Below are 12212 nucleotides of genomic sequence, written 5' to 3'. Positions count from 1 at the left end.
CAGGGAAAATTGTTTGCGGTGGCTGGTAATTAGGATTTCATTGTTTTGTTATGTAGGTTTGAGATTCCTGTCATTCCACATTCCACCTTATCTCAGTGATGGCGGCAATCTCTGCGCTCGTCTGTCTGGGGACACGCTGAAGCGGAGATGGAGCACGACACTCTCGCTCATTCAGCATCATCTCCTCGGCTGGTCTTCTGTGTAGGCCACACACACGCACACACACGCACACACACACACACACACACACACACACACACACACACACACACACACTCTGCCACTGAAAGAAACAAAGCCAGTTCTTAGTACATTTATCCCACACTCAAATGAATACAAAAAAACCTCGGACCTTGTGCAACTGCTCATTTTCTCCCAAGCATGAATACGTGATCACGCTGTTGTGTGAATTCACTGTAGTGAGAGTGTAAGATACTGTATTCTTTTACCCATCAGCCTCTTGTTGTTTGTGTGACTCCTCTCCATTGTATGACTCCTCTCTTACTTTGCTGCAGCCATGTTTAGCGCTGCCAGTGTTCGTAACTGAGGCTGACATTTTGTCTCATTGCTTTTAAATGTGTTTGTGTGCGCCTCGCAGTGTGTGTGTGTTGGTTCAACCTGAGCGATTGTGTGCGTATCCCTCAGTGACTGTTTTGTGTGAGTGCATGTGTGTGCTTGTGACAGCTTTGTATTTGCATATGAGCTGTTTTAACACAGACGCTGGATGATGCATTATGCTGGTCTCTGAGTGCTCCGAGCGTCACGCTCAATATTTTAGGGGTTTTTTTTCCTGAAGCTTTCCTGTTTACCGAGTCTCTTCTCTCGAATTTATCATGGTGCTACTGATGGGAATTGTTAGGATGACATTGAAATCCTTCCTCTTACCAGCAATTATCACTCTCCTACTTTACCCTCATTTTCAAAATATGCTTATTACAAAAAAAAAAGTTTTCCAAGAAAGTACTTGTGCTTGGCTTTGTGTGTCTCACGCAGTCGACAGCTCAAATCAAAAGCATGCAGTGAGATGTGCAGAGGACAGATATGAGAGAGATCTATTAAGGATCCGTATGAAGCAGAGGTCGCTGTTCAAAGTTCATGCCGTGGAATCTGAAGAGGAAAGTTGGATTGTCAAAACCCCAGCTCGACGCCTGTTGCCGTTGTGATTCTGGATTCGTCGGTGCTCTGATGGGATTCACAGGGAGGGCCGTCCAATCAGCATTCATCACCATTATGTCACAAACACAAAATACCTTTTTTCCTTGACAAAACTCCAGCGTGGGGCTCGAAGCAGTTGCCCGCCTTGCCTGATGACAAGCAGCGCCTCTGAATAGAGGACTGTGATTATGGGGCTATTATTGGTGCAGATGCTTTCATAGATCAACAAATGATCCACAAATATGTTGAGCAATTAGTGGACACTGGACATCATCATCGTCGACTGAAGCGTTAAGTGTTTTCCTCCTAGAAGTCATTTGGGGAAATTGTCGAGCAGATCTTTAGAGCCGTTCGTGGATCTTTTTATGCACATTTGCGAATGATTTTGCAACACGACGCTGTGTGCTTTATGATTTCTAGTTTTTGCTCACAACGTTCCCACCCAGCTGCTTGTTCGGGAAACACTTAACGGCAACAAGTGTTGTTGTTTGTCAGTGTTTTTGAGTTCTAACCTTCCTGTTGTCGTCTTGTTATTCCTCTTTGTCTGATTCCTTCTGTGTCCCTCATCTGCCAAACATTTTGCCCCGCTCTCCTTCAACTTCTCGTGCTCGGCATCTCTGCCAACTCTCTTTCCTTTTTGACATGTTTTTTTATTTTTATTATCTTCAGCCTTTTCATTTTTGTTGTTGTGGGTGCTCACTGGCAGAATAGGCATTGTGATGCTATTACCATCCTCCCTAAGTGAAAGTAGGCGTCAGATAACAGTTTATGGTGTCTTAAGGAAATAGCTCAAATCTGTTTTCCTAGCATGGCTTATGCTGTTTCAAATTGACAGTGTGCACAAAGGGAAATACCAGCGCTCATGAAGAAGCTCACAGAGTGGAAAAAAAAAAAAAGAGCTCATCTAAAACAAGCTCTAAGAACTAGAAAATATGTCAGTCTTAGTTGCTAATCCCAGTTATTTTCTCACCCTTTGCCCTCTGCCTGTCACATCTCTTTATGCTCTTTTTATTTTCTCCTTTTCCTTCCTTCTCTCTCTGAATTTGTCTTTCGTGATCTCTCTCGCCCTCCTTCTCTCCCCTCATCATTCCCTTTTGTTCCCTCCATCAGTGGGAAATGGAGTTAAGTGCAGCTGTAGGCCAAATAGCCCAGTGATTGGCTCTCACTTACTCCTTCCTCCCCGGTGCGTTTGAAATCACTGATTGCAGGAAAAACAGGCCTAAATCAAAGCATGGGTTGTAAAAGAAAACTCTTTAAAGGGAAAGGTAGTGTGTGGAGGTGTGGATGTATGTGGCTATTTGCTGTATGAGTACACTTGTATGTACCATGTAGTTGTTGTTGTCAGAATCACTCATCTACTGTCCAACCACCTGCTGTAACAAACAACTTCTGCCTCTAGTTTGATGCCTTTAAAGTCTTACTAATCAATTGTCTTTGGAGTGCCTTTTTTTACCTCTACACTTTGCCCTCTGTCCTGACCTTTGCCCTCTGTCCTGACCTTTGCCCTCTGTCCTGCCCCTCAGATGCCCTGAACACGAGGAACCGTCAGGTGATCTGCACCACCCTGAAGGTCCTGCAGCATCTGGTGGTGTCTGGGGACATGGTGGGAGAGTCTCTGGTGCAGTTCTACAGACAGATCCTCCCGATATTCAACATCTTCAAGAACATGGACAGTGAGTTCTGGCTGTGCTAAACGTGTGAACTAATGGGCAGATGGCGTGTCGGTGTGACGTGCCGCTGTGCTTTTTCGAAGCAGTCATTGTGTGAGCAACTGAGAATGTCCCTTTTGTGTTATCAAACAGTCTTTGTGCTAGTTCTGCTAACGCATCAAACTGACTTCATGGTAGGTATTCATAAGAAGTGTGTGCCCTGTGTTTAAACTGTTATGAGATGGTGTGTTTGTGTAAGTCCTACGATCGACTGTGTCGTCAAAAACAGAAAGCATCCTGTCTTCTACCTGTTCTGTGCTCTGTCGAGCCGCTGAATGAGCCTTTAGCTGAATGCCTATTCTCCTTTTCCTCCCACCACTTAAACATCCATTTGACAGAGAAGCTCCATTTTGTCCTTTTTGCTGTCAGTCAGGCTGCATTGTGCGCAGCTGCCGAGGAGACTCCGTCCTTGCTCTCCCTGAAAGCCTCTACCTGGGTGACACCAGGACCTGGGGAGATTGGCATCAGATAGGCAGGGCTCTTTGTGCGGCGGTGTCAAAGCACTTAGCGTGCTGTGACGTGATGTGGGCCCATCGAAGGCTTAGAGGCGAAAGCAATCCCAAACACAGCCTCGCCGTACACAATCGGTAGGATGTGGAGAAGGACATTGTGAATCAATCATTTAAACACAGGCTTTAACAGGGCAAAACACAAGACTTCAGCCTCTTAATCAATATCCAATTTGAATCTCTTGTCTCTTTAATTCGCTTACATTATCTGTTACTATTTGCTGGGGTTTCAAAAAAAAAAAAGGGACGGAGAGAGCTGAGAAAGAGATAGCGGGCAAAGACAAAGGATGGTGAAGGAAAGCCGGCCTTATTAGCACACGGAGCGTATGCAAATCTCCTCTGTAAATTAGCTGTCAAATCAATTCCCTAAACCGTTTTGAAGCGTGAGTTCCTTTGCCACGGCACAGGCTGAGCAGTTGGCCGTTGAACCCCACCAGCAACAGTTTTATCTCTGCATGCGGCTTACAGTGCCGGCGTACCTGCCCGCTCGCTCGTCGGTCCTCCTCTGGCGAGCATCTAATAAACCCGAGCCAACCCCCTCACCTGGCAGATATTCCTGCTATTGACCTCTTCCAGATGAACCCGTCTGGGCCAGAAAGAGGTCCACACAGCTGCCAACGCACAGCACCTCTGCTCTGCTAAACAAGGGCAGTACTTCCTGCTCAGCACTTTGTAGCCATTCTGTGGAGTTTCTCTCTCTCTCTCTCTCTCTCTCTTTCAAAAAAGTTTGGTTGGAGTTGAGGTTGAACTGAATTAAAGCGTAGCATCTTTAAGTGACTTAAACATAGGCAGATAATATTTCCCAGTGTTATTATTTTCTTTCTATTTCCATCTGGAGCTTTGGTGTTAGATAAGCTGTCAATCCAAGTCCTGCACCACCCACTCCCTGCTAACACATAAAGATACTACTTCAAATAGGGAGAAGAAACGCTTCTCTTCTGGGGACTAAACACTATGTGAACCAGAAATCTACACTCTTTCTCTCTAATACGTGCATATTTCAGGGTTGTTGTTCCCTCTCACTCTTTTCTCTCCTTCTCTCTCTCTCTCTCTCTCTCTCTCTCTCTCTCTCTCTCTCTCTCTGTTTTATGTCCCTCGTTTGTATCAATATCAAAGCTCTTATTGAAGTCCATCTATTACCTAATATCTCTTACATTCACCTCCAGCTCCATCCCACGCTCTGTCGGCTGTCTCAACCGGAGCCAGCATGCAGCCTCCAGCAGACAGGCGCGATCATTGTGTTTCATACAGTGGGAGACACAGAGGACTGCCTCGTAGTGTGTGGCTCTCCCACACTCTAACTCGCAGAGCTTGCATGGCATCCCTCTTATCTCCTGAGTCACAAGCAGGCCACTGTCCAGCATGTGCCAAGTGTGTGTATGTGTGTGTCTGCATTTGTGTGCATCTGTCATGAATAGATCGGTTGTGTCCCATAGGCAGCTGTTGATGAAGGCCCCAGTTTTTCCATCTCTCTCTCTCTCTCTCTTTTTTGCACAGCCTCTGGCACATAATGCTGCTACTACACGCTCACAAACAAGCACATTCACAACATCCACATAATCACACGTTGTCCCAGCTGAGGCTACACACCCTGACTCTGTCTCCCCCGTTGCTGGAGCTGTGAATCAATAGAGTGACAGGCGGGGATTCGGGGCTACAGCGAGATATCGCCAACATCTCATCATGGGACAGATCCCTTAGGCTGTGTTCACACACTCCGGCTGTGTCGCTCCCGCTCTCAGACAGGGTTGTGACCTGTTAAATTGGTCTGTATACTGGCCTTATCCGAGCCATTTTTTTTTTCCAGGGTCAGGACTTGAACTTAACAGCCATCTCCAAAATGGACCCCGTGGTGTTCTTTTCACTCAGACAGCGCCCTGGACCCCTGACTGGGAGAATCTGTCACGACCCACAAGCTCGGCTTTTACAAGATCCTGGCTTCTGAGGAAGCAATGGATCTACTGTTGAATGTCCCAGAAAGAAATTGAAAAAACAAACAAACAAAAAAATGCCTGTGTAACTGCAGGCGGCCGAATGCTGTTTCTCAGCACTGCCACGGTAATGCGTCATTTTGAAGTGAACGATAATGAGCAATCACATAGTATCACCGTCCTTGATATACCCCTTTGTCTCCTGAATCAGCTCTCTCAGCTTTTGTTTGCTTTGTACCTTTTGCCAATCAGCTGTGTGTGTGTGTGTGTGTGTGTGTGTGTGTGTGTGTGTGTGTGTGTGTGTGTGTGTGTGAGAGAGAGAGAATGTTGTGTTTGGTGTAGGAATTCCTCCAATGCGATTTGCATGGCTCTCTTGTTTGCTTGCTGTGATGAATCTCATCCCTAATGAAATGCAACAACGTTCCTCATGGAGGAGAGATGTGCTCCCTCATCCAGCAAATTCCTCCTGTGAGCTCGAAGGAAGGGGACTCGTCTTCTGTACGTCATCAGAGCAGGAGAGAACAAGGCTTTCAGAGAGTTTTTACAAGACGGCCGAGTAAAAGACAAACGAAATGTCTAGAATTGGTAAAGATAGGGTGCCATTGTCTAACATTTGGAAAAGGCTGGACACAAATGGCTCCCATGAGATACGGTCAACATCTTTTATGCTCCTTTTATTCAGCACCAGCCATTCTAAATATCATTCACAATCTTTCAGACATTAGTTACAGTGTATTCAAGTACTCTAAAAGCATGCTCCATTAACAATTTAATACACAGTGCTTCCTATATCTTTCATACGCAAAAATTAGTGACCAAAAGAATAAGATTACGGATATAAGTGGATAAAATTATTGTTCTTCGGAGGGTGGCTGGGTCCAGCCTTAGACATTTGGGGGGTTCGGATTAGAGCCACTGCTCATTCGCATCGAAAGGAGCCATGTTGAAGTGGTTCAGGAATCTGTTAAGGATACCTCCTGGACTGTTCCTTTGGAGTTTTTCTGGATTGGCCCAACTGGAAGGAGACCCCGGGGTAGGTGCTAGAGAGGCCTGGGAACGCCATGAAAGCCAAAGGAGGAGAAGGAAAAAGTTGCTGGGACGAGGAAAGTCTTGGTTGATTTACCAACCTCAGATCAGCTGAAGAAAATGGATGGATGGATGGATGGACTTAAATGATTTAGCTTTTTCTTTCACAGCATTAGCAGTTTGCATTAGCATTAAAAGTCCTCTGAGAAGCATCCAATGAGAGCAGCTCGTGGAGTTAGAGCTCTTTTTGTAACTTGGAACAGCAAACTTCCGTTTCCCGTCGTTCAATTCTGACCTCTTGGAAGAGACAGCAAGAAAAGGTCCTCTCTGTCTCTCTGCATGTCTGCCAACATACAGCTAAATATGACTTGTTTTTGTCAGCCTTTTGCAAATGTCATTCAGATGTGAATTTACCAGCACATGAATATTAGATTACAAAGACACACTGCTTAACAACCTCAGACATGTTGGACGCAGCTCACAAATAAACGACTTTGTTCCATTAACTGTAGCATCACTAGTTTTATAGCGAGTAAAGCAGCAACAGCCACAGGCTGCAGAGGGAAATGCTTGTCTTGACATCTTGAGTACAGCTATGGCTGTTGTTCATTGTGTCTGAATGTAGCTGATTCTTCCCTCAAGAGCCATTCTCGGTTTTGTTGCTGTTGTTGCTGAATTTGTACCATTATTGTTGTTGATGATTGTGGTCCTGATGATTTTCTCTGCTTATCTGTAAGGTGTGTAGGTCCTTAAACTCCTATTCATCACTGACAAACACTCCCTCTCTCACACTCACACACACTCACATTCACTACATGGCTCACACACACTGCAGTGATCTGCTTCATTTGGCCTCTTTTATCATCCTGCGAGGAATGTGGCCAGCTATGATAAGGTCTCCCACACATGCATTTCTGAGCTCTCGCTCTCTCTCTCTCTCTCTCTCTCTCTCTCTCTCACACACACACCCACACACACACACACACAAAGAGGTTGTGATAGTGGCTCTCTGTCTTGTGTGCCTGGGCGGCTTGTGAGGTTTTTGTGTCGGTGACAGATGCAGTGTCGTGGCCGGCCACTCTGTCTTCCCTCGGTGAGCCCTGCTTTATCTGTGTATCACATGATACACACACACACACACACACACACAGCTCATGGTGGATGTCTTTATGAATACAGTGGATCAGGTTTAACACACGCTGATTGTTGGAACGAGAGAAAACATGAAGAGTTGGCTGACCTTATAACCCCTCTGGCTCCCTAATCGAGGGGAAAGACTGTACATATCACTGTCATGTATGAAATGCCCCCCACACATGCAACGCTTTTTTTTTTTCAACTCAGTTTAATCCAACAGAAGGACAAACGTGCCGGTCTACTCCCAACACCTGTGCTTTTGACCACAATAGAAAATAATGCCTCCATTTAGTGCCAAAGCATGCAGCCCTGTAATGTATAAGGTTGAAGCTAATTCCCAGGGATTCCCATGCACAAACATTAGTTTTATTTAATGACCTTTCCAGCTGCCTTTGTGAGAAATTAATTCACTGTCATGATTTCACTGTGTACATAGTGACACATAGGCGGCCACACACATAAACATAAACACACACACACACAAACCCTCTGGACCCCTTGTAATCCATCATCCTCCACCGACACACAGAGCTCCTTGTCCCTGCAGACGACAGAACACACACCTCATCCCCAGCCCCCCCTGTCACCTCCTCCATGCACTCCTCTCCAACAGGAGATATCTATCCATCAAGCAATCACAGGCTGCCAAGACCCCTCTGCCATTAAAATACAGAAAGAGAAAGAGATGGAAGGAAAGATATCATGAGTGAGTGAGAGATGAAATCCAGGTAATGCCGAGCTCGTCTGTTCTTTCTGCTCCACCGTTAGCATGCTTCACAGCACATAATGACTTTTTCCTTCTCTTCTGAAGCTTAAGAGAAGACAGTTGAGGGAAATAGTGGAAATATATATATTTTTTGATTTTAATGCAATCCCCATCTAGCCCTATCTTGCTCTACTCTCCACTCCCATACCTCTGTCGCCTGCGGATATGCCCACCTGGCTCTGTTAATTTCTATTGTCAGCAGGTCTGAGGCTGAGCAGCCAATCAGGTTTGAGCGTCGGCCCTTGGGCCTGCAGCCGCTCTGCGGCTCCAATTTAAAGGTCAGCTGATAAGCAGCCTGTTTCATGCATAATCTGGGCTGCTTTGCAGGCAGACAGGCAGGCTGCTTGACCAAAACACATACACTGACACACACTGAGATATACACTATACTCTCTTGGTCTATGAATGACCCTCTCACACTTTTCACTTTGCAGACTGTGATGGTTAGTGATGGTTATGTTTCTCTCCTACTTCTTCCAGTGGGAACATTTTTTCGCCTCTATTGTTCCATCTGGTTAGATAATGTACTTTCCTAATTGCTTGAGAGGAGTGCCTCAGTTTTAACTTGGCTTTGTGTGTGTGTTGATTTGTTCATTAATTTGTACATAGTGCTTTTTGCAATGTGCAGCACTTAGGGGAATTAGGGGATCCACTCTTTAAATGGCACAGAGCCCTGCGGCTGCCAGTATGCTTACAATTAAATAGAATTTGGCTTCTTTGCACAAGCAGTTTGCATCTTAAACAGAGTAGCACTTTGATTGCTGCAGTGTGCCGAGGCCGGCCAGCAGAACCTGCACAGTCTCGCTAATCTCCAGCCAAGTCAGAGTGACCTGTCAGACCTGTCCTTGGGATTTATCTCTGGTAAAATCATTTCCTTGTATTGTGTCATGTCATTAAACAAAGTCCTCAAATTACAGCTGGCCTGACTTTGGCGTTCATGGAGGTCCTCGTGGCATTTTTACAGCTTTATCAAAATTGATTTAGTATGAATTAAACGAGGTGCATAAATAGTTGTTTAACATTGTTGTCTCCCAGATTAGAAAGCTCTGGATGGTTGGAAAAACATATTTTTTATAGCCTTTTGTTCTGTGTTTGTTGCTGCTGTCCTCAGGGAACATATAACTCTGTCACATAGATTACTTTTGAAGAATTCTGAATTATTGAATAAACTGCAATCAACATAATAGAAATCCATGAAAATGAAGTTTAAAAAAGCGTCATGTTTTGCTGAAATCACCTCAAGTGAGAATGCTCTGAATAAGTCTGCTACATTTATGAAATCATCTGGTCTTATACAACAGGAATGTAGTCGTAAGCCTCACACACATGCACACCTGCACATGCTAGACAACCTTACAGGACTATTTAACCTGTCTGTGTGTCGTGTACTAAGTACCAAAGTCTCGAGCTATAGGGATCCCATCTTTGAATAAAAAGTTACCAACACCTCTGCGTGAATGACGAGACCTGAGATGGATAGGACACGGTCTCTAGACGACTGTTAGTATATTTACTATTAAAGCAGAAGTCCTCAACCTCAGCGGGTCTTCTTCTTTCTTTCTATCTAATCCAAGTAGCAGTCAATTACTTAATTGGATGAGTTATGAGTGTCCTTTTCCTCTCTCCATTCCTTCCCCGTCTCAATGAGATTAACACACTCTGTAATTAATGAATTTGGGGCACTTTCAAACGATTCGCAGGATTGTCCAGGCTCCCGGGGCCTGACATGTGTAACACAATTATCTAGTTGTCGAAATGAGACAATGGAGTGAGATGAATAGCGTGAATATTAGCTGTGTTTGCTAAAGACAGGTGATGGTTCCTGTCTGAACTCTCCTCTGGTGGAGCGGGCGGCTTTGTTCGTGTAGCAGCGAGCCGGTTGTTAGCTAACAAACGTGTCGCTTTTTGATGTCATTTCATCTCTATTCTGGAGCAGGAATTTCCGTCCTTGTGTGTGCCTTTTTGTGTGTCATGGCTTCCTCCTAGCAAAACGGGGAGCTCTCCGGCAGCCTCTCACCGCATCATTGTGTTTGACGTCTCCGCGTGCGCCCAGCGACAGAATGCTGGTGTGTGTGCAGATATTTGTCCAGGCCGCTTTGGATCACCCTGCGCCAGGTTGGCTGTCAGCTCTCATAAACTGCCACACCTTCAGGAACCAACCCGGCGATTGAAAGTGGAAAAAAAAGGCTGGATTTCACAAAATGAATAGCAAGTCTCCTTCAGTTGTTATCCCAGCCAAGGACGAACCAAATAAACAATGGAAACAAAGATTTTTATTACAAGTGACAGGGGGATAAAAATCTATTTCACTCTGCCTGTCAAATGAGTAAGCACACTGAAGATAACAGAAAACTAAAACATTCAAAACATCATATAACCTGTATTTGGAAGGTGCCAGTTTGGCCTCCGACTCCTCAACTGTTTTTCCACTTCCTGTTGAAATGCATTAGTCTCACGACAAAAACAAGTTCTGGAGACTGGATTTCTACACACAAAACAAAAACGTGTCCGAGACGCTGTTTTGGAAGGACTTGTCAAATGAGTCCTCAGTTATAATTCCTCCACACCTGTCATTTCTGGGGTCTGTCTCCTGTCTGTCTCAGGGTCTTTAGAGACCTGAGCTCCATTACAGCCCCTCCTCCCTCCACTTCCCCCACAGTGGAACCTTATCTCCTCCATTCTCACACAGGCATGTCAGCATGCAGCAGTCACAGTCCTTGCTATGTCTAATGGATGTAATTGAACCCCATTCTGACATTCTAATGAAAGCTAATTCTCAAAAGAACAAAAAAAAAACAACAACCCCTGAACCCCCCCTCACAACATCCCCCCAAAACTCTCTCAAGTCCCCATAAGGTTTTTTTTCAGTCCCACGTCCAGACAACAGTTTTTTGCTGGCTCTCATCCCTAATGTTTCCATCTGGCTCCACGACTCATATTCCCCAAGCCATCGCAAACTATGAGCACACAATACTTGATATATCGAAGTTTGGCTCCAATGTCGTATCTGTTATTTGATAGACGAGCCTGATAAAAACACTCGCAAAATCATTGCTGCAATTAGACAAAAGTAAAGATGCTATTCTCCTACTAATTAAAAAATCTGAATTATCAGATATTCAAATGAGAGAAAGTAAATCCAGTTTTTTTTCTTAAATGAGTCACAGCAGCAGACAGATTACAAACTTCCAAACAAACAATTAATTGTCTTTAGAGGTCGTCAGTCATTCCTCTAACTCACATTTATTCATCCCTTCTTATTCTAAACATGAACGAGCAGTTTGTAGATGTTTCACATAAAGACTAATCATTAAGGCTGTAACAGTGTGAACATCTCACGATGCCGTTATATCACAACAAGTCCACAGTACAATATTCATGGCGGTACGGTAAAATTGATGATAGCATGTTCAGACAAACCGAGGAGATCGTCGGCCATTGCTCCAACAGAGCGATCGTCACCCTAGTTTTTGCCATGTGTCCAGCTCCGTCGCTACCCATCTGTCCAGGCCTGCCTTTTTTCCGGAGGTCGGTGTCCGTGAGTGATGAGTGACAGCAGTGTTAAAATGATCTGGTTGTATCATAACGGCTTATATATCCAAATTCTTCTCCATCCTTGTCTTCTTCCGGTTTCCCCTTTTCTGAATGATGACTTCTGACTAACGTTGCCTGCTTCCTTGCAGAATGATTGTTGTGAGGAGACGGCCACAGTCGGCCTTCGTCGCTACCTCTTCTTTGCCGTCTGCTCGGTGTGTCAAGGCCTTTAAGTTTTTTTCAGCTGACTAAAAATGATAAAGTCATTTTTGCGACAGGAAATGTTGAGCGGAGAGAGCGGGGCATGACAAGCAGCAAAGCTGCTGAGGTACAACTCACAGTCACTTTGATGTCTTTCCAGCGCTACATTAGTAAAATATAACCACTTTGCTTGCTTTACTTAGCCCTATATTCACCCGGCTAATTCAATCCAGTATCTTACCTC

At 44.8% G+C, this 12212-nt stretch overlaps 1 protein-coding gene across 1 annotated transcript in view; it reads left to right on the top strand.

Moving 5' to 3' along the window:
• The window catches only part of pacrg (PARK2 co-regulated), a 106409-nt gene that overhangs the window by 59222 nt on the left and 34975 nt on the right, over positions 1-12212 (top strand). The window contains exon 4 of the mRNA XM_079369413.1: positions 2679-2828. Within this exon, the coding sequence (XP_079225539.1) occupies positions 2679-2828 (150 nt within the window). The remainder of the gene's footprint in view (positions 1-2678; positions 2829-12212) is intronic.

This window comes from Symphodus melops, assembly GCF_947650265.1.
Source record: "Symphodus melops genome assembly, chromosome: 19".
Taxonomy (NCBI): Eukaryota; Metazoa; Chordata; class Actinopteri; order Labriformes; family Labridae; genus Symphodus; species Symphodus melops.
This window is presented reverse-complemented; position numbering and strand designations above follow the sequence as displayed.